Source organism: Chlorocebus sabaeus, chromosome X (assembly GCF_047675955.1).
Source record: "Chlorocebus sabaeus isolate Y175 chromosome X, mChlSab1.0.hap1, whole genome shotgun sequence".
In the NCBI taxonomy this organism is placed as follows: domain Eukaryota; kingdom Metazoa; phylum Chordata; class Mammalia; order Primates; family Cercopithecidae; genus Chlorocebus; species Chlorocebus sabaeus.
The window spans coordinates 137,360,966-137,384,610 of record NC_132933.1 but is presented as its reverse complement, the minus strand read 5'-3'; the positions used below and the strand labels follow the sequence as shown (position 1 = coordinate 137,384,610).

Here is a 23,645-nt window from a genome sequence, read left to right as displayed (position 1 = left end):
ATTTCATGTCCATGTAGAACCTCAGAATGTGACCTTATTGGAACTAGGATCTTTGCAGACATAATTAGTTGAAGATCAAGATGAAATCACACAAAAGATGAGAGTGGGCCATAAATCCAATGACTAGTAAGATGAGAGGACACAGAGAGATACACAGAGGAGAAGGCCATGTGAAGACCTAGGAAGAGATTGGAGTTATGTTACCACAGGCCAAGGAACACCTGTTTCTTAGTCCATTTGTGTTGCTACTAAGGAATACCTGAGGCTGGGTAATTGATAAAGAAAAGAGGTTTATTTGACTCACCGTTCTGCAGGCTGTACAAGTAGCATAGCACTGGCATCTGCATCTGATGAGGGCCTTAGACTGCTTCCAGTCTAAGGAAGGAAGGGGAGCTAGTGTGTACAGAAATTGCATGGTAAGAGAGAAGAAACAAGAGAGAGGGAAGGGAGGTGGCAGACTCTTTTCAATAACCAGCTCTCATGGAAAATCATAGCGTGAGAACTCATTCACTACCATGAGAATGGCACTAGGCCATTAATGAGTGATTGCCCGTATGACCCAAATACCTCCCGTTAAGCTCTACCTCCAACACTGGAGATCACACGTCAACATAAAATTTGAAGAGGTCGAATATCTAAACCATAGCAACTTGGAACGACCAGAAGCTGGAAGAAGCAAGCAAAGATTTTCTCCTAGAGGCTTCAGAGTAAATACAGCAATACTGAAATGTTTATTTTGACTTCTAGCCTCTAGAACTGTGAAATAATAAATTTTTGTGGTTCTAATCCACCAGACTTGTAGCAATTTGTCATGGAAGCCCTAGGAAACAATTATAATGGTTAGGAGTTTTTACTTTGTTATTAGCAACATTGCTGTTTGGGTTTGAAAATATGTTTCAGTCCTGAAGCTTGAAAAGTATGGCCCTCTAAAACACCTAGGAGAAACGCCCAGATTAGGCAAATCTATAAAAACAAAGGGTGATCAGTGGTTGCCTGGGACCAGAGTAGGGATGGGAATTGACTGCAAATAGGTATGAGGGATCTTATTGGAGTGATGGAAAGACTGGGTTGTGGTGATGGTTATACAAGTTGATAAATTTACAGAAGTCACTGAATTCTGCACTTTAAAAAGGACGAATTACCAATAAAGTTTGTTTTTGACAACTCTAAGAGCAGAAGATAATTTAAGAGCCAGAAACCATTGCATCTAGTCTCCAGCAGGGAATTTTTTGGCCAATATATTGAAAATTATCAGTTAGGTAAATCAGTGGCTAAGGGTTCATAAGCCTGTTTTGATTATAAGCTTCCCAGATGAACCATGGATCAGAGGGTATCATGTAAAGTATGTTTTTCTTTGTTTTGTTTTTTACCAGAGTGTTCAGTAGAGGGCTTATTTTCTTAATGGAGGAAATAAAAATCAGCTCTCTAGCTGTTCTGTTCTAAGAGATTTCCTTAAATGATTTCCATTTAAGGAACTTCCCAGTGCATTTTTCTTTGGAGATAGCCCACTTCACAGCTCATAAATAACACTGTCCTACATAATTAAAATTTCTAGAATGTCAAAGCCTTAACTCCAAGTAAATGAAATTTCTGAAAAAGTAAAATACAGCATGACAAAAATGTTAAATGCATCTCTGTCTGTCACACACGCACAGACACACACACACACACACACACACACACACATTGTGAATTTTTACCTGAAGTATAACATGAACATAGAAAAGCATGCAAATCCTAAGTGTTCAGCTTGATGAATTTTCACAAACTGAACACTTCTCTATAATCCACCCTCAGATAAAGAAACACAACATCACAGAACCCCAGGGACACCCTGATGTTCCCTTTCAGTCATTACTACCCTCCAAAAGTAGTTGCTAACCTGATTTATAACATCATAGATTGTTTGCCTGATTTTGACTTTTATATGAATGGAATTATAAAGTGTATAGTCATTTATTGTGTGTCTTCTTTTCTTCAATTTATGAGATTTGCCTTTTTTTTAGTATGTGATTGTAGTTTACTGTCATCATTGTATAGAATTCAGTAGTGTGAATATACAACTGTATTGGTTTCTTATTACTGTTCTAACAAACTACCACACAAATTTCGTGGCTTAAAGCAACAAACATTTATTCTCTTATAGTTCGGAAGATCTTATGTCTAAAATGGATCTGCACAGCTGTGTTTCCTCTGGAAGCTTTAGGGAAAAATCTGTTTCTTTGCATTTTCCAGTTCCTAAGGGGTACTTACATTCACTGGTTTTTGGCTCCTTCCCCCTTCTGCGGAACCAGAAGGTCGCAGCTCCTCTGCTGTATAATCTCTGCTTCCATCCTCACAGCTCTCTAATCTCTGACCACCTTATCTCCCTTTTATAAGGGCCCTTTTGACTACATCAGGCCCACCCCCACAAAATCCAGAATAGTCACCCCATCTCAAAATCCTTAACTTAATTACAATCTGCAAAGTCCCTTTTACCATGTAAGGTATTCACGGATTCTGGGAATTAGGACATGAACATGTTCGGGAGACCATTATTCAGCCTTCAACAACCACAACATGTTTATTATTTTATTCTCTTGATGGGCATGTAGGCAGTTTCTAGTTTTTATCTAATTAAAATCTGCTATGAACATTCTTTTACAGGTCTTTTGGTTTCACTGTTGGGTATATATACATATAATTTATGAGTCATAGGGTATGACCAGATGCGCATCCAGATTTACTAGATTCTGCAAACAAATTTCCAATGTTGTTGTACCACTTCATACTCCAACCAGCAAAAGTATGAGTTCCAGTTGCTCCATATCCTTGCTCATACCTTTCTTCTTTCCTTGCCTCTTTCCTTCTTCCCTTCCTCCCTCCCTTCCTCCTTCCCTTCCCTTTTTCCTTTCTCTTTCTTTCAAGAACTGATATACTTAATTGTCAGTTCCTGGTACCTGAATCTGTGCCTCACTGTGATGTATTAAAATCTCTTCCCCTCCAAAGCTGAAGATACCTCGGGCAGTTCCTGTTCTCAAAATGGATGCACCATCTTCAAGTACCACTCTAGCCCAATACGACAACGAATCAATGAAAAACTATGGCTTCCAGCCACCATCTTCAAGTACCACTGTAGCCCAATATGACAGCAACTCAAAGAAAATCTATGGCTCCCAGCCAAACTTCAACATGCAGTATATTCCAAAAGAAGACTACCCTGACTGGGGGCAAGAAAGAAAACTGAAAAGGTAATCCCCAGCTTTCAGACCAGCTGCCCAGCATGTAGAGTAAACACTACCCCGCTACCCTGAACCTCAGCCTCAAAGCTGTTGATCCAGGCCTTAGGCCATCCTCTCAGAAAATGTTCAGTGCTTGAGCCAGAAGCCTGGGGAAGCAGTGGCCCCACTGGGGCTGAGAAGCATAAATTTTCCATTTAGATTATCTAATCTAATGATCTCAATAATGCATGATCATTGTATTCCCTTCCCTTTCTCCTCCTTCTCCCCCCAAATATCTCCACATTCCAGAATACAGAATCTTTAAAATCTATCCTTTATATGAAAGAGCTTAGGATGGGCTTACTTCTGCAATGTGCTTCAGTGTCACTAGCCAGATGGCAAATAGCATTTCAAGCAAGACCATGGCTTGCCTTCTTGGAAAGTACAACCTCACCTCTCCTGACCTGATTAGTCTTCTCACAGTTTTTAGCTTAAAGATTCTATCTAAAGCCAGAATTGAAAATTCCTTGAAGGCAACATGTAAATTGTGTATGTATATATCTCTTGGTCTGGCACTGAATTTGCCCTACACTCGATGCCAAATAAATGCTGAATTGAACTGCAAGATGACCATATGGAAAGGGTCAAGTGACTCCCCTTCCTTATTTCCTGTCTCAGACCTCCTTCCTATCACATTGTCTACTCTCTGCCATCTTCTCACTCGGTTATCAGCATCCCTGCAGGGAAGTCATGTCTGCCTTTCCCCACAATGGATACAGATAATCTCTCTGACTCACCATGTATCTCTTTTCATAGTTATTTTTCCTGTGTCCTTTTATTCCTTTGTTCTTTCCATCCTCATCATTTTTGCCTAAAGCCAATTACTCAAAGTTTCAATAATACAGGACCATACGGAATTTGAAATAATGTAAGTGTAGTCTTCTTGATTTTTTTTTCAGTATAATAAGCCATGGTCCCTTTCATTCCAAAGTGGAACTAGAATCCTAGTATATTAATCTATACCTGGTGCCCAAGGGATGGGATTACATTTGTGTGCCTGTAGCCCACCGTTCTTGTGGAAGGAGAGGATCAGTAAACCCAGATGCAAGGAGAGTGGAAGTCGTGTTAATGGTGTTCCAGGTCCCCTTCCTGACAGAAACTCCAGTGATTCACTGAGAGAGGTGTGAGGTGAAACTGACTGACCTGTTTTCAAATAACCAGGAAGAACTGTTGATTCACATGGGGTTGCTGCCCAGCTACCAACTCTTAAATTGCCAGATCCAACCTTTATTTAAAATGTCAATATTTTGTTCATTAAAATATTATTTATCTTGATTATTGAGTTTTTTACACTCCCTTAGATTTGCACCTCCTTAGGTTTGGTCCCAACTGTGGATTTTCCCTAGAACTTCAGGAATCTAGTTATTTTAACAAAGGATTGATTGATCACCTCTTAGCATGAGCAGCATTGCGTCTGAGAGTGAATTATAATAATTGCTAAAAGGTCTTCATGGAGCTTGACTTTTTAAAGTGCAGCCATGATTCTCAGCTCATATATGGTGGGATAATACTTTTTATCAACTTTCTGTCATTCTTATAATCTTCCCCTGAGCTTCTTTTTAATCTGTTTTCTGTTTAGTAAGATAATCTATGCTCCTATTAAATCATTCAAATATTACAGAATATTCCATTTGCATTCCCCTAAAATGTTTTCTATGCACATGTGGCCATGTGCATAAAAAGCAAGTAAGTTCTCATGATACAGTCTTTGCCATTTGTTCTTTTCACTTGACATCTTCAGCATTTTTCCTATTTGAATACGTGAGGATACACCTGACTTTTAAAATTTCATTTTCATTTAATTTTGGTAAAATATACATAACATAAAGTTTACCATCTTAATTATTTTTGAGCATACAGTTCAGTAGTGTTAAGTACATTTACATTGTTGTGCAAATTACCTGATTATTTTTAATGTCTGTAAAGTACTCATTATATAGCTATTAGGTAAACCTAAGTGATGCACTATTGATGGACATTCTCTAAGTGTTTTTAGAAACAACAAGGCTAAATAAAAGCTATTCTAGTGGGCAAGGCTCTTTGGGAAGGTTTGGCATTTTAGAGTTTAAGGGCTTTATCTAGGCATTCCTTGAAATAGAGCCAGGAGAGCATTTCCTTGCTAAGGAAGCTTGTTTCTATGAACTGTGGTTTTGAAAAAAAGTCTGGACTATGAAGGCAAACAGGAAATAGGTCCTACATTGCAGATAAAACAGCCTTTAGACTTTGAGAGGTAGGCACTTCTTCATGCTCTGCTTAATACTCCAAATAAAAGAGATAAAATGATCTATGGCAGAGGATGATGAAAATCCTGCTTATCCATCTGTGTCCAGAAGGAGTAAAAAGATGAGCATTTTCAAGAATTTTAATTGTAGTCACATTAGCAAAGAGGAAAATAAGTTATTTTAAAATATATAAGTGACAGAATGCTTGCATATCTATAAGAAAATCAGGGCAAATCCAATCAAGATGATTTATTAATCTAGATTTTCCATTGTTTGGGGTCATTATGAGCCATTAATAACAATTTTATTTTGTTTAGGAATGTTGCCAAACTACTGCTTTTATTGGAATGCCTGAAAGAATCAAAATGTGAAAGTAACTCATTAGCTTAAATTTCCCAAACAAGTGAAATGTGTGGGTCAAAATGTCAAATAAAGCTAAAACATATATGAACAAAATTACTTCTGTCATTTAAAATTTATAAGTAGACATATGTTTATAAACTTACAAAATGTCTCTTTTTTGCAGTAGCAGTAGCAGTGAAGATATTGCAAGTAGTAACCAAAAAGAAAGAAATGTAAATCACACCACCACAAAGATTTCATGGTAAATCAAATTCAGATATTCCTCTACATCCAGAATGTGCTTCCATTTTCAGGAAAACTTAACAAACTTGCAATAATTTTGCAGCTAGGCTTTGTACTTAAGGTAAATATAAAGCAAAAAAAGTCTATGTAGTTTGCCTCTCTAGACTCTGAATGGATGACTTTTGGGTTCTAGTTTTTCTTGCACTGACTTTTCCTAGCCAGCATCCATGACATACACCAGTAGTAGCACGAACATTAGTATACCTGACCTAGGCATCTCTAGAGGGAAGAAACGCAACCTAGAATTGAATAACTCTTCCATAAGAATAGCTATATACACAACCCAATTTTTTTTTAACTTTATACTACACCCATCTCTGAAGGAGTCTTCATCTATTTCATGAGCCCACTCTTTGGAAAAAGTCAAAAAATACAAGTTCCTCTGGGGGCTTCCTGGGGATCTCCTGTATCAAGGAACCATTCTTTCATCAAAACTTGGCATAAGCCCAACTTTTGAGTGACTCTATTTTTACTGTTGCTGTGTTGATACCTTCCCAGGTGCAGAAGGAGAAACCTAACAATCTAAATGTTAGGTGGATAAAATCAGGGTGGGATTTGATATTGCATGGCTAGGCACTTGGATTATTTCTTGGTGCTTTTTTGCACTTACGTTTTTCTCAACTTTTCTTAAGGGGATGCCCTGAGTCAAGTTCATCTGAAGAAGAGGCAAACCTGGATGATTATGAGTGAGTATTGAAAGTCTTATGGGTTCTTCTAAAACTAGACATAGATACTTCTACTCTTTTCCTCAAAGACATTAAAACAGATGACTGAGACTGTCTCAGGAGGCTGTATTTACATGGGTAAACTCATGTAAGGTTCTGGGTCATTTTTCTAGGTGACAGGTGACAATGAGCTGGGTTGTTACCAATGAAAGTATTTTCCCCAAAACTGGATTATCTAAATTGGCTGCAAATACTCATTGGATTTATAATATGTCCAGCATCACCTTCATTTTACTTTGTCTTTGTAGATGTAGCATATAATGTTTCTGCTCGTTATTTCTTTCCTGGAAACGTCTAATTAAGGTGATGTTTGAAAGCTCTTATTAACATTGAGTAACATTTTTGGAGAAGTTATTAATGATGCAGTAGTTTTACAGGGTAGCACAAATGAGACCTTGAACATGGCAGTATTTATGTCAACAAATCTCTATTCTTAGGGTGACCTTGGTTGTTTTTTTTTTTTTTTTTTTAGACAGAGTTTTACTCTTGTTGCCCAGGCTGGAGTGCAATGGCACAATCTCAGCTCATTGCAACCTCCACCACCTAAGTTCAAGCGATTCTCCTGCCTCAGTCTCCCGAGTAGCTAAGCTTACAGGCGCCTGCCACCACGCCCAGCTAATTTTTGTATTTTTAGTACAGACAGGGTTTTGCCATGTTCACCAGGCTGGTCTTGAACTCCTGACCTCAGGTGATCCACCTGCCTTGGCCTCCCAAAGTGCTGGGATTACAGGTGTGAGCCACCGCACCCAGCTAATTATACACTTAAAATAGCTTAAAGAATATAATTAATTGTTTGTAACTCAAAGGATAAATGACTGAGAGGATGGATACCCCATAATCCATGATGTGATTGTTACACATTGCATGCCTGTATCAAAACATCTCATGTACCCCATAAATATATATACCTGCTGTGTACTCACAAAAATTTAAAAATTACACCTGGACATCAGGCATAAATTGGACTTCTGGGCAAATAAGAATGTGTGGTCACCCCAAATATACTGAGGAGGTTGGCCTAAGTGGCTAGTAAGTTTCCTTCCAAAATCTAAGGGTCCATCATTCTACAAATAGGGACAAATAATTGTCTCCTAGTTGTAAAGATTAGTGTTAAGAAGAGGTGGGAATAATACAGCATATTGCATTTCTCAGACACTTGATACCAAATGGCACAGAATTCACTTGGACACTAGGATTATGCATATTTCCAGTTCTGTTTTTGTACAAGTGTTGTATTATTGATTTATTGGTTACATGTGAAACAAGAGCTTTTCCAAAGTACGTGCTACTGTTTTCACTCCTCCTCTCATCTCTAACCCAGCCTGGCCCTAGCCATACCTGTTGCATTGGGGAAGATGTGCTATACCCTCCACCTCTTTGTGGCATGGTCTCTTTACCACTTTCTAGCTCTCTTTCAGCTTTACTTTCTTCCCTAACATCTATTCTCAGGAAAGCATTGATGGAATAATTCATACTAAGGCATAAAAGACTGAGAACGACCAACCCATGGTCATTTCCAAAGATAATTGCACTTTAATGAAACACAAAGACTTAAACCAATGGGAGTGAACCTCTAATTGTGGATTGTAGTCTTTAGCATTTAAATAAATTGGAAATCTTTCTCTGATTGGGTAAGCCCAGATACAACCATTTAGACAGTCTCTATTTCCATCTTTTCTGAATGCAAGTGGTGTGTGAGAGACAGACATTGAGGAAATTCTCAGGGAAGACTTGTCCTCTTCAAAATCAAAAAGATACGAAAGGGAGCTCAGGATTATAGGGCTATAGGATCTGGGACTCAGTCACCTCACATTGTGCTTGATGCTCTCCCAGCTTCCTATTCTATCGGTGTCATGGGAGTTTTTATTTTATGGCCATAATTTCATGAGCAATTCCAGTCAATTCCATTAAAGACAGAAGCACTAAGCACTGAGATTTAGATAGAAAATCATGTGTTAATGAACTAGACTAGGCCAGGCCAGGCACAGTGGCACATACCTAATATCTCAGCACTTTGAGAGGCTGAGCTAGGTAGATCACTTGAGCTCAGAAGTTTGATACCAGCCAGGGCAATATGACAAAACTTCGTCTCTACAAAAATACAAAAATTAGCCAGGTGTGGTTGCCCATGCCTGTAGTCCCAACTACTTGGGAGGCTGAGGTGTGAGGATCACTTGAGCCCGGGAGGTCAAAGCTGTAATGAGCCGAGATCATGCCACTGCACTCCAGCCTATGTGACAGAGTGAGATCCTGTCAAAACAAAAAAACAAAACAACAACAACAAAAAAAACACCTTATGCCTAGGACTCTGCTGCTCTGTCATTGAAATACTAAAATATTATTTAAAACAATAAGAGGCAGACCTCAGCAAAATTATGACACAGGCAACGTTTGTATGTGTGTGTGGGGTATAATGTATAGGGTATATAGGTTATATCACCTTGCCTCTCCAGGTCTCTCTCCTGATTCCTGATTTTCTTCCTTCTATTCCCCTGTAGGTACATATCCTGTATCATAGCTCCTGAAGGGCCTTTTGACTAGCTAGTATTACCTTAAAATGTTGACTAATAAGAAAACCTATCAGTTAATATTTCAAGAATTAGTTATACAGTAGAGTATAATGGTAGAGTTGAAAGAGACTTTCAGACTTATCAAGATCAACCCTCTCCCTAGTTTTACGGGTAGGGAAGTCCAAGGTCAAACAAGGCCAAGTGGCTTGTTCGAAGTTATACAGTTACACATAGGGAAGTTATGCCTAGAACCCAGACCTCCAAGCTGGGTGGCCTAAGGCTCTTTCTATTTTATTGAACTGTCCGCCGGCTTACATCCCTTCCCAAAACTCATACAGAGATTATACAGAGAATCACTTCCCATCCATTCCTGCCAAGTTCTGAGATACCTTCTACATTGAATTTCTCCTACAACTCCTCCCTTCTGCCCTCACCCTCCTCTTGTACTTCTTTCCTCTGCAGATGTTATCTTCTAGCCAGTCGGTCCTCCCACTCACCCAAACCCATGCTACATCCCACCCCGTGCCCTACTTTTACTCATTTCTTAAGTAGGACATTCTGTCTAAAACCCAAAGGCCACAGACATTGTTGCCCTCACATGAGAAACAGCTCTTGGCCTGTTGAGCTCCACATATAAAGTAAAAGCATTTGATCTGAAAATAGATGTTATCATCAGATTATTACAAGGAAATTATATGACTGGAAGATAAGGGCTTTCATCCTTGGCAGCCCTGACTTTCCTCTTGGAATATTCTTCATAGGTCTAATCTCTAGCCCTTACTCAAAATGGTAAAATGTAGGAAAACTTAGAGGTCACCCAGAAGAAAACCAAAGATTCCTAAATGCTAGCCCATTTAAAAATTAGATGTGCAGACCCCACCCCAACATCAGAATTTGGTAATGGGGACTTAAGCATCTGTAGGTTTGAAAAGCTCCTCAAATGATTCTCTTGAGCAGTTAGGCTTGGAAACCCCTGAGGTAAGCCAACGCCTCATTTTACAGATTAGAAAGTTGAGTGTCAAGCTATACAATCTAAAACTTATTGATTCTCACATATAAATTTTTTTCCTTTTGCAGCTGGTTTGCTGGTAACATCTCCAGATCACAATCTGAACAGTTACTCAGACAAAAGGTAAACACTCTTATCTTTAAAACAGCCTCACAGAATCTCTTTGTATTTTGGGGTCCAGAGGCTGATGCATTTCTCATAGAAACCTTGCTGCTAATTATATAGTCAAGTCATTATAGTGTTGCTTGTCCAGTCTGTGGGTTGCCCGACTCTTCATGTCTAGCCACTACTTCTGTGTCTATTATTTATTGCTGCATAATAAACCACTCCTAAATTTAGTGGCTTGAAACAGCGGGATTTATGATATCTCGTGATTCTGTGAGTCAGCTGGGCCAGCAGTTCTTAGGCAGGTTTTGCTTAGGGGCACATCTGTGGCTGCATTTGGGTGGTGGGTTGACTGGGGGCTTGGGTTTAGCTGAGGCAGTCAAGTGGAGTTCCACAGTTCTTCCCCAAGCAGCCTCTCCATGTGCCTTTCTTGGGCCTCCTCACAGCATGGTGATCTCAAGGCAGTGGTTGAAGAGGACGAGTCCCACGGTGCAAGCACTTTTCAAGTCTCTGCTTTCCTTGTGTTTGCTAAGGTCCCGTTGGTCATAGCAAGTCACATGACTCAGCCTAGAGTCAGTATGGGAAGGGACTGCTCAGAGCATGAATAAAAGAAATGATTTATTGGAGGCTGTCAATGTAACCATTAACCTGAGCTCTGTCACTGCTCATTAGCACCTAGACCAGAGTATAGCAGATGTGATACAGTATATGTTTATCTGACTTTATTACTAATTAATATGGAATGCCAGTAGCAAACTCTTTTGATTTCTAAAAATGACACTTTGATATAGTTTAACCTGATAAAAACACTAAACACTACACTTATTTCTTTGAGGGGTGCTAGTGAGAATGTAATGACTTCATGTGGTATTTTGTCACATTCATAGTTTATAATCTGCTCTTTCTGAACCTTCATCTGCTTAGTATTAGCACAAGTCATTGAGAAAGACAACTTGAGTATAGCACTTTAACAACTGATTTATTCTGGATGTTTGGTTTTCTAAAACTTTCCAAGGGCATGATACGGTGATACATGGTTCTAAATTGCATTTCTTAAAGATGAAAACATTAGGCTTACATAAGCACAACACCGAGAAAAGTATGTGATAGGGTTAAACATTAATTGGAGAGGAAGAGTTCATACACATAGGGAAGATCTGTAAAGAGATTGAGTGAGAAACCTGTGCCCTTTGTGACATATAAAGTCAATCTAAAAGATTTATTTTCCAACTACCTACCATGCAAAATCATTTTCGAGAATAATGAAAATATTTTCTGTTCCTTCTATATTTTCCTTCCTTTTTAGGGAAAAGAAGGAGCATTTATGGTTAGAAATTCGAGCCAAGTGGGAATGTACACAGTGTCCTTATTTAGTAAGGCTGTGAAGTAAGTATGATAAGGATTTATTTCTTTTACCTTTCTGCGTATATTCTTTGAATATGCTGGTCACAGTCACATTTTGGGATAAGACATCATCTTTAAACTCTGGAATTTTAAATCAAAGTATTTCTGTTGAATGTGACCATTTGTAGTTGCCTCCACCACCCTCACCCCACTGCCCCACCATCCTTGCCCCACTACTTTCAAGAGGCCATTCTCTGGCTAATCCTCTCCTGCCCCACCCTAGGCAGTAACAGAGTGCCCAGAGCACAGCATGCCTCAGTAAATGTTTATTAAGAGACTCCTGGGTGATTCTCTTTCATTTAGGTCTAAGCCTAGAAAGAAAAAAAAAATAGCAGTGGAGCCTCTATACTCTCAGCCCTAGCCACCTGCTGAGCAAAGATGCCTACTCCAGTGTCCAGTTCTCAGTAAGTCCTTCCACTGGGTTTGGAGTTAGCAGAAAGAAGGTTGACTCAGTGCCGCTGTGTTCTCTACACAGCTTCCTTCCAGGGCTCTGTCCTCTTGTGTGACTAAAAGTTCTTGTTTGAGGCCAAATTTCTAGATCCAAATCCTGGCTCTACTATTTCAGGGCTTTGTGACATTGAGCAAGTTTCTCAGCCTCTGTGCCTCAACTTGTTCATTTGAAAGGGGAACATAATGATTGTTACGTTCCATGAGTGGAGTGAGTTAATTTATATGTTATATCCAGAACAGTGCCTGACACATAGTAAGCACTTAATAAACTAACAGTAATTACTATTATTGTGGTTGTTGCTGCTGGGGAAGAGTAGTTCTACCTGCTGCACTCCCTGTACCCTAACACTTGGGCATAAAAGACACCCCACAGTCATCTCATGCAAATCATCATCAGAATTCTTCTCCAGAGTTTTACAAGCCACTTTCTTATTGGTAGTTAGCTCTTTTTTTTCCTTCTGATCATCCTCCAAAGCAAATGGGAAAGCTGTTTTTATTTACACCATATTGCAGATGAGAGGATTGAGGTTCAAAAAGAGCTTATGAAGACCTACCTGGAGCTAATAAGTGACTAGTTGAAGCTGGGCTTCCAGTAGCCAAGTCATATTCCTTCATCTACACCTCTGTGCTTACACCAAACCCCCAGTGTTTTGGAATGAGAATCTGGTCAAATACTGATTAGGATCTTTTTTTAAAAATGTCTATGTGTGTGACTCTTTTTTAGCAGCTATATTGAATGATCGTCTGCCTTGGTGCCTTCTCCATGTGCCCTACCTCACAGTGCATATATGTATGTTTATAATAATTAAGTAATAAAAATGTTATTTTATTTTGAAATTTTTTACAGAGTGCCTACCTACACTTGAGATAATAGGATGTACCCTGAAGTGTCCCACAGCACTTTCCAATGCCAGAATCCACGTCCCCAGTGTATCTCATATATTATTTTTCACATGGTAACACCTGGATGCTGGCTAAAGCCAACCCAGTAAGAATCAGGAGAAGACTTTGTTGACTGAGTATCAAAAGCTTTGTGGTCCTCTGGCCCTGCAGTTTCAGCCAAACCTGGTATCAGATGTCCTCCTAGTCGAGTTTCTTGACTCCAGATTCATTTTTTAAGGTAGCCAGGTAGATAAATCAGCAAATAGATAAAGAATCAAATGAATACAGAAGCCCTCTTTTATGAAACCTCATCAATGGCCTTCAGTGAATTGTATGCTGACACCAAAAGCTGATTAAACATTTGCAGCAAAGAGAAGAACCCTTTCTCCTTTAGCACTTGCAATTTTTACTCGGTTGATGTTACAGCAACAATTTTTAAATGTTTTTAGCTTTTATTTTAAGTTGATGGGTACATGTGCAGGTTTGTTATAAAGGTAAACTCTTGTCATGGGGCTTTCTTGTGGAGATTATTTCATCCCCCAGGTACTAAGCCTAGTATTCAATAGTTATTTTTTCTGCTCCTCTCCCTCCTCCCATCCTCCACACTCAAGTAGGCCTCAGTGTCCACTGTTTTCCTCTATGTGTCCATGTGTTCTCATCATTTAGCTCCCACTTACAAGTAAGAACATGTGATATTTGGTTTTCTGTTCCTGTGTTAGTTTTCTATACATCAACAATTTATTCACTGTTTCTTATATGCCAGGCATAACCATATAGGGTAGCTAGTGAGTGATAGAACTAAAATCAAAGCCCGGTTCTTGACCACTATGTAATTGTCTACAATCTAAAGCAGGTGTATTATTCCTGATTAGCTTAAATCAACGTGCATCAAGTCAGCATTATTGTATAAAAGCAGAGGAAAAGAAAAAAGTGTTTTATGTGGAGAGGGTACAAGTTCACATGAGGAATTAAAGGACATCCCCACCTACTTCATTCTGCATGCCCCAAAAGAGCCTCCTCCCATGTTTTGGGGTGAGGATACCCAACAGCCTAATCACCTTTACCTTCCTCATTTCCACCTCTGTTATTATCTTATAAGATAATTTATGCTCAGAATAATGATCCTGAAGAACTGTAAGCCTCTCGATCATCAAAGAAAGATTCCAGTTTTATACACTTACTAAGGGAGGAGAAGCCTGGAAAGTTGGAATTTTACTGTACATGAATTCTATATGTGCATCAAAAGATACATTGGGTTCAGAGAAGAACTCTCTTCCATAATTACTTTTATAGTTACACCAGGTGTCAAGACTGAGAAAAACACCAGATGCCAAGACGGAGAAACCCTCCCTGACTTCCCTCTCCAAAATTTGCAAATGCATCTAAAATAATTATTGAACCTGCTTAATCAAGTTTTAATTGTTTATTTAAAACGTTCTAACATTCTCTCTGTTATTAGTGATAAAAAAGGAACTGTCAAACATTACCATGTGCATACAAATGCTGAGAACAAGTTATACCTGGCAGAAAACTACTGTTTTGATTCCATTCCAAAGCTTATTCATTATCACCAACACAATTCAGCAGGTAACTTATTTTAGTTTTTTCTTTTATGGGCCCTTGTTCTTAAATATTAATTTTCTTGGATAATACTGACCCTCCTAATATTCTTAATTATATAAGGAACCGTGAAAGTGGGAAAAAATCCTCTCAAGTCTTTTGCCTATCATAATTTTTAACTTACATTCCTAGGAATATAACGTGATTGTCTCCTTAATGCCAGAAAGAATGAAATTGAGTAAACTAGGTGACTTAGAAAGAGAAATTCTCTTTATAAAAATATTTGTAGGATTTTTCTGTGTATAGAAGCAAGAGGATTATAAATTTAAAATATTATAGAAATATACATATATATCATTGGATCATGGACCAATTGTCTATTATGACAGGGTTTTTTGCATGCTGACACTAGCCCTTACTAATCATTACATATATAAATAGAAATTATATACTATGTATATACATACATTTTTAGAGAGATGAGATCATTCTACACATATTGCTCAGCTTGCATTCTTTACTCAACATATCTTAGAGGTTTATCCATGAGAATACAAAGAGTTTACTTTGGTCTATTTAACAGCTGCGTAGAATTCTACCATAGTTACCCCATAATTTATTCACCTAGCCCTCTGTTGATTAGCAGTTGGATCATGTCCAATATTTTCACATTATAATGGATGTTTCAGTGCACAATTCTGCATGCATAGCTCTGTCCATCTATATGAGTGGTTTCTATAGCCAAATCCCTAGAAATGGAATTTCTGAGACAAAGGCTAAGAATACTTAAAATGTACAGATTGCCAACTGCTTTTTAGAAATGTACAATCCTACTAACAACATTTTCTCTCATCCTCACCAACACTGGGTGTTATTAATCTTCTAAATTTTTGCCTAATCAACTGATGAAAATACATCTAGAAATACCCTCTGTTTTCTAGAATAGTACCACTTAAGAGCAGTGGCTGAGTGAATTTCCAAGTGAGTAAAAATAAGCCATAAGCTCAGCACGAAATTTGTACTACTTTATATGACTTGATTGCATGCATGTAGGTAAATTGGCCTCACTTCTGGCTTTCATTTTGGTTTCTACTGTTGTGTTTCCTTTGCCCCAATTTCCTCAATTGTTTATTTTAACCTGTAGTACCTCAGAAGTACGTTTTGGAAAAGGTATTGGACAAACAGACATCTCTAAGTGAAGTGATTCCACTGCAGAGGATGCACAGGAAATTTCACAGGATATCAGTAGGAAATATTAAGATGTTTATTTAGATTTGGATTTTTATCTCATTCTCTTACATTTTCTGTTTGTGATTGTATTTTTATAATTCACACCAAATATATATTTTATAGAAATGTACTAATTTTTATATTTTAATTAATTAATTAATTTAGCTGATTAAAGGTGAAGGATTTTTATCAAGCAGAGAAACAAGAAAAAAACATAAAAGTGAAGGATTTTAAAAGTTTGGAGACCACTCATATAAAAACCAGACAAATATATAGAAAAAGGAAGGTGGGGAAAACTACATGTGTGATAGGTCCCTTGACTTGGAGAGCATTCCACATTTAAAGCAAAAAACATATATACATATATTTGTAATGGGTTCTTTCAAGCAACTATTAAATTTTATAATTATTTTAACCCAGTTTTACCATAACTAAATATAAACAATTAAAATGACTTGACCACTTAATGAAACTTAGTAATAGGTTCAGTTTTTAAAAATTCAGATGGCTTATTATTTTTTATCTTTCTGTATTGTTTGAATTTTTTGTCAAATGTATGTGCTTTGTGTATACATATTTAAGCATAAGATTGTAAAGACATAGCAAAAAAGAAGGGAGAGAATTTTTAACGATTCCATCATGCAATTAATTTCTATGGGATTTTTAAAAATCACATACAGTGTTTTATTCATCTAATTTTTGCTTTGCATTGAGCTAATTAGTCAAGTTAAGCACAACTACAACATGAATGGATTCTCTCTCTGCATTACAACATTCTGAACTCTTTGCTTTTTCAGCCACTTTGGAGAGAGACTAGTTGTGAACCAATGTTACATAATGTGATGGGATATGATGTAATGATGTGATATGATGCTGATTCCATTGCAGGCATGATCACACGGCTCCGCCACCCTGTGTCAACAAAGGCCAACAAGGTCCCAGACTCTGTGTCCCTGGGAAATGGTATGGAAACATTCTTGGACTCTTAAACTCCATTTTCCATCATTTTTGATTGAAATACATGGTTAATTTACTGACCAAAAAAAAAAAAAAAAAAAAAAAAGGAGGAAAGACAGGAAGGAGGCTTCTGCTCAGATTGTATCAGGAAGGATTTTCTTTTAAAAAAAAAAAAAATCTGTCCTCTCAACCTAAATCTGTAAGCTTCTAGCATCACCAAAAAGATCATCATTTGTTTTCTCTTATTAGACCCCATTATTAGCCTCCAGCACCCCATTGTCTATCCTTTCTTTTTCCTGGATTTTGTGCCCACTCAGCAGAGCTAGTATCCAACCTTATGTTTTAGGATGATCACATCCACCCCGATCACAGTTTAATTTTTTTATTTAAAAAATCTAACAATGTTTTACCAACCTAAGGACATCGAGTACATTTTGATGCTGAGCCTCTCCAAGATGCCTCTGGTTGGCAAATTGTTTTTGCTCTGAGCCTTCTTGTCAAATAACTGTAGCTACTTCAAGAATAGTGTTCTCCTGGTGCCATTGTCAAGCAGCCACAAGACCACATCACTAAGGGTTTTTTTTTTTTTTTTTTTTTAAATTTATCAACTTAAAATAAAACGTCTTGTTTATATTGTCACTGTGAAACTCCCATTGGAGAAGAAATCACTTGGGAAGCTGTTAGCCCCAAAACTTTCTATGCTCATCCTAAAGAATGTCCATCTTGCCTTGTTAGGAATCTGGGAACTGAAAAGAGAAGAGATTACCTTGTTGAAGGAGCTGGGAAGTGGCCAGTTTGGAGTGGTCCAGCTAGGCAAGTGGAAGGGGCAGTATGATGTTGCTGTTAAGATGATCAAGGAGGGCTCCATGTCAGAAGATGAATTCTTTCAGGAGGCCCAGACTATGACGTAAGTTTTTCCCAAGGAATGGCTCTTTAGCCCTCATCATGGGAGGGCATTAGCACTAATAGGCCTGCTCTTAACTTTGCAAAGCCTAGAGCAAAAGTCCACATACTGTATCATAGACATAAATATTTAGAAGTTATAAATCGGACTAACACACTGTTAAATCAAATCAGTCTTATGCTCCTACTTTGACAAATAGACCTTCATAACAACCTGAAAGGCCATATTCAAATTTAGAATTTCCAAGACTCTACAAAGAAACCAGCCTCTGGCCTGTGGTCTTCCAAACTCCACCCCTGCCCCTCTCCCCCCACACCCAACTCCGTCCTGCACTATAAGGGGCCTCAGTAGTTATGTGCAGACAGAACATTCAGTACACACAAACTCCCTCTCTGTCTCCCACAAACAGTTATCTAGTGGCTAATAATCTTGGCTAGGGGTAGCGTGCTTTACCCTTAAGCGGACAGACCCCTCAAGGAAGAGTCAGCACAGGTCTTGAAAGAGGACTCAGGACTACATGGATGTGTGATTTCAGAGTCCTGGTGCTCTAAGGGTGGCTAAGAAAGGGATATATAGGAATTGAGTAGGCATGCCTCCTTGGCCCTGTGGCCTCCTTGCCCTGTGGGGAGGTGCACGGTGGGATGAAGAACAGAGTGGGGCTACCACCCAGAACTAATGCAGTACTGAAAACTAATGCTCTACCAACAATATCCTTTTCCGTCTTGCTACCTTCAATACAGTCTAATACTCTTCCTAATGTGTCTCAGCTCCCAGCACAACAGCCTTCAATTCTTGGCAATACATACGTGTTCTCTTTCCATCTGTGTCTTCTCTTTCTCTCTCTCTCTCTCTCACTTTCTTTCTCTATCCCTCTCTCTCCCTCTCTCTTTCAGTTATATATAATTCTCCCTCTTCTTGTCAACATAGTAAATCAGACTTTGCAGAGTGACCACCATTCAGGTTTGCCGAGGTCTGGGAGGTTTTAGCACTGAAAGTCCTGTGTCCTAGGAAACCTCTCAGCCACAGGCAAACCAGGACAGTTGGTCCCTCTACTTTTAGAGAATCGATCAGTATGGTATGAAAAATGATGTTATAGTAGGTCTCTGGTCAAAAAATAGTTGAAATAAAAAATTCCTAACGTACTAGAGATTGAGAGCACTTTTAAAATTTTTACTTAAACAGTTATACTGTACGGTGTTTACAGGCATTTCTCTAAGCACTTTATAAATATCAACTCTCTTAATTCCCATAAGAAACCTGTGAGGGTTGTACCATTGTTATCTTAGATTTATAGGAAGCTGAAGCACAGAACTGTTGAATAACTTGTCCAGAGTCAGCAAGCTAGTAAAAGTGGAAAAGCAGAGATACAAACCCAGGCAGACATTCTCCGGTCCATTTCTTTAGTCATTCTTTTATGAAGACCAAAGGAACCAGGAAAGTCAGAACAATCACTTTTACCATAATTGCACAATTATTTGGAAGCAGAGATGCTATGTGAATATAGGCCTTTCGCCCCAGCTGACTTCGTGGGCATATGAGATCTGCACAGTTGCAAAGGCCCCAGTACCTAGAAGGGCCCTGTGCTTGGTTTAATGCTCTGCTGTTGCCATCTTGAAATAATACTTCGTGATTTTTAAACAAGGATTCCTGCATTTTCATTTTGCATTGGTGCCTGCAGTTATGTAACTGGTTCTGCCCTCAGCGATTGGACTGTCATAAAACTGGGAAGGGGGCCCTTGATATTCTCCTTTTGTAGGACAGATTTCTGCCAGATAGGAACTTTCTGCCAGATTTTTCTCATGGTTACAGGCTCATGGTGTAACCTCTGTGTCTTGGTATAACTTTAAAACATATTTTACCATTACCAAGCTGGTATCCATAAAAAAACACACAAGAAGTCATTTAAAAACATCACCTAATCATAAAGAAAGATGTTAAACTGTGCCACACTGGGAAAAAGTCTAATCCCAAATGTAGGGGTCAAACTGAAGCCTATCATGTAAGGAGTATCAGTTAATATGGTGCCCCACCTTGAGCTGCCTGGGCAGTGACTGAATTTGTTCAAGGAATATTCCTTTATTGGGTGATGGACCTTTGTGCCATCGCAAGCCTTCCCTTTGAAGGGAGCAGTGTTGAGTACCATGCAAGTCTCCAAAACTGCTAAAAGATGAATACTCCCAAGCTCATCACCTTGAGTGACATGATAAGCATTGTCCGTATAGTTAAACTAAGAAGGAAGAAAATAACTTAAAATGTAATAAATTCTTATTAAAATATTTAAGACTTCACATGTTAAATTTAGACTTCTTTACACATTTGAACATTACAGAATAATCCTGTAAATTGTTAAAATTAGATTAATCATATACGAACAAGTTAATGAGCTTGTAAAACCTGAATGTCCCTTCTCAAAAGAAGACGTTTATGTGGCCAACAAACATATGAAAAAAGTTCATCATCACTTGTCATTAGAGAAATGCAAATCAAAACCACAATGAGATACCATTTCACGCCAGTTAGAATGGCAATCATTAAAAAGTCAGGAAACAACAGATGCTGGAGAGGATGTGAAGAAATAGGAATGCTTTTGGCCGGGCGCGGTGGCTCAAGCCTGTAATCCCAGCACGTTGGGAGGCCGAGACGGGCGGATCACGAGGTCAGGAGATGGAGACCATCCTGGCTGATACGGTGAAACCCCGTCTCTACTAAAAAATACAAAAAACTAGCCGGGCGAGGTGGCGGGCGCCTGTAGTCCCAGCTACTCGGGAGGCTGAGGCAGGAGAATGGCATGAACCCGGGAGGCGGAGGTTGCAGTGAGCTGAGATTCGGCCACTGCACTCCAGCCTGGGCGGCAGAGCGAAACTCCGTCTCAAAAAAAAAAAAAAAAAAAAAAAAAGGAATGCTTTTACACTGTTGGTGGGAGTGTAAATTACTTTAACCATTGTGGAAGACAGTGTGGCGATTCCTCAAGGATCTAGAACCAGAAATATCATTTGACCCAGCAATCCCATTACTGGGTATATATTCAAAGGATTATAAATCATTCTACTGTAAAGACACATGCACACGTATGTGTATTGCAGCACTATTCACAATAGCAAAGACTTGGAACCAACACAAATGTTCATCAATGTTAGACTGAATAAAGAAAATGTGGCACATATACACCATGGAATACTATGCAGCCCTAAAAAAGAATGAGTTCATGTCCTTTGCAGGGACACAGATGAAGCTGGAAGCCACCATTCTCAGCAAACTAACACAGGAACAGAAAACCAAACACCGCATGTTCTCACTCATAAGTGGGAGTTGAACAATGAGAACACATGGACACAGGGAGGTGGACATCACACACTGGGGCCTGTTGGGGGGTGGGGGCCTAGGGGAAAGATAGCATTAGGAGAAATACCTAATGAAGATGACGGGTTGATGGGTGCAGCAAACCACCATGGCACATGTATACCTATGTAACAAACCTGCACGTTCTGCACATGTATCCTAGAACTTAAAGTACAATAAAAAAATAAAATAAAATTTAAAAATCAACTTCTGTGTGGCAAGAAAACAAAATAAAAACCCTATGCAAACTAAAAGACAAATGACAAACTGGGCAAAATTTTTTGTAATTCATATTATAGACAAAAGACTAATCTCCCCAACAAGGCTAATACTTCCAAACTCATTAACAACTACACAATGGATCACTCAGAGTCAGCTCAGAATCTAAGAGTAAAGTACATGCCAATCCAAAAATGTGTCCAAATTCACTGAAATACAATGTAGAACAGAGAATAAAGAGTAATTGGAGTTACTAAGTACTTTCAAAAGCTTTATGCTTAACCGTGAAGACAGTAAAAAGAGTAAAGCAGCAGTTCGGGAGCCTGTTTGGAGAAGTGAAGGTGATATGACAGCACACTGCTAGAGACTCTGTTAGAAATTTAGCTTAACCTGTGCATCTCACAAATGGAAAAAAACATCAAGATAGGTGAGAAAAGACATCATGAGAAAGGTAATTAGGGTAGGAGAATCACACTTTACAAGAAGGTTTGCTTGATTTCTTTTAAGCTCTAGGCTAGTACAAAATTTAAGGTTGATATTACTTAAATTAATAAGAAACACTAAAGAACTCTTCAATTGCAAGATTAAACACTTCCATCTGGAACATCTGATTACTAAATAAATAGCCCATAGCCACATTACGCTCCGTTTTCTTCTACTTAACTTTCTCATTTTAAAAAGGGTGCTGGGAAGAGGTACGGTAAAACCATCTGTCATAATAAAATGAAAATTATCTCATTAAAAAAAATCTGAGTGTCCATACCATCATGACCTACCAGAAGTGCTACATCGTATGGTTAGTATTTTATAAATTTGTTAATCAAAAATAATGAAAATAATGTAAAATAATTTTTAAAAAATCAAATCTCATCTGACTTCATTTAACTTACATCCTTCGTATTCTGATATACTTTTTTAGAATGAAATGTTTAGATGTGAAAGTTAATAAAAGGGAAATGATTGTTCTTAGGGTGTGACTTCCTCTAAACAAGTCATGGACGTTCCCAAGATGCCATGAGACTAAACAGGGTTTCCGGTGCAACAGACCATTGCTACTCTGATTCTCTGTAGGAAAGTCGAATACAGCATTCACAAACTGCTAAATTGCTGCTGAAGTCACCAATGTCTGATATGAGGCAGAATTTTTTTTTTTTTTTTTTGCCTCCAAAGATAATTGTGCTTGCAATATAAGATCCTAAACTTTTCCCTCTCTTTCTCTGTTCAAGTGAAAGGAGGGAAAATTAAAACAAACAGAAATCTGAGAGCAACTCTTTTTCAGTACATGTAGAAAATGGAGTGTGGAGCATTGAACTTTGAAAATCTGTTATTTCCAGAAAACTCAGCCATCCCAAGCTGGTTAAATTCTATGGAGTGTGTTCAAAGGAATACCCCATATACATAGTGACTGAATATATAAGCAATGGCTGCTTGCTGAATTACCTGAGGAGTCATGGAAAAGGACTTGAACCTTCCCAGCTCTTAGAAATGTGCTACGATGTCTGTGAAGGCATGGCCTTCTTGGAGAGCCACCAATTCATACACCGGGACTTGGTAAGCAAAGCCATTGGAATTTCAAAGAAAGGAAAGCAGTCCATGGCTCCCACTGCTGCAGATGGGGTCACTGGTGGGGAAGGCAAGAAGGGCACCATCCGTTTTGCCTTGCTCACTTGTGACTTGTTTAAGCAAATGACATTTTTACAAAAATCAATGTAAAAATATTTGAAGTATGGAAAGAACTGTGAGAATAACATAAACTGTTAAGGTCTACATAGCTGTGTTGTGGTATGAAGGAGAACAGATGGAAAGGAAAGACTTTGGCCAATTTAGTGTTTCTCAAAACCATTAAACCCAAGTTGACCTTTATTTCAGAAAGGGCTTAGTGCTAAAGCAGGCATTTGATACAATAACTGAAAATGAAAAAAAACCAAAAAACAAAAAACAAGGAAACAGAATTTGTGTGTCTTTGGATCAGAATGGGAGTGGGGAGTGCTGTGTTTGGTATTCACTGGGATTTATCTCTAGAGATGTTCTTGCACTCAACAGTAGACCTGCATTCACACTAGGCCCGTATGTTCCCTAAGTCACAGGTGCAGCATTTATGCCTTCAAAGCATCTGTGAATGCACGCACGGTATCTGGTGGTGGAAAGGGAGATTCTAGAAATTTCTCATCTTTCCTTGATAAGCTAAGGTTCTGTGTTTAAAGTGTAATACCTTTTCATGTCA

At 38.5% G+C, this 23,645-nt stretch overlaps 1 protein-coding gene across 1 annotated transcript in view; it reads left to right on the top strand.

Annotated features, from left to right (window-relative positions):
• BMX (BMX non-receptor tyrosine kinase) overlaps positions 1 to 23,645 on the top strand; it is a 54,721-nt gene that overhangs the window by 18,589 nt on the left and 12,487 nt on the right. Inside the window, exons 7-15 of the mRNA XM_007991107.3 lie at positions 2,989 to 3,230; positions 6,009 to 6,086; positions 6,760 to 6,813; positions 10,440 to 10,494; positions 11,783 to 11,862; positions 14,672 to 14,799; positions 16,891 to 16,965; positions 17,695 to 17,866; positions 22,756 to 22,972. Of these exons, the coding sequence (XP_007989298.3) occupies positions 2,989 to 3,230; positions 6,009 to 6,086; positions 6,760 to 6,813; positions 10,440 to 10,494; positions 11,783 to 11,862; positions 14,672 to 14,799; positions 16,891 to 16,965; positions 17,695 to 17,866; positions 22,756 to 22,972 (1,101 nt within the window). The remainder of the gene's footprint in view (positions 1 to 2,988; positions 3,231 to 6,008; positions 6,087 to 6,759; positions 6,814 to 10,439; positions 10,495 to 11,782; positions 11,863 to 14,671; positions 14,800 to 16,890; positions 16,966 to 17,694; positions 17,867 to 22,755; positions 22,973 to 23,645) is intronic.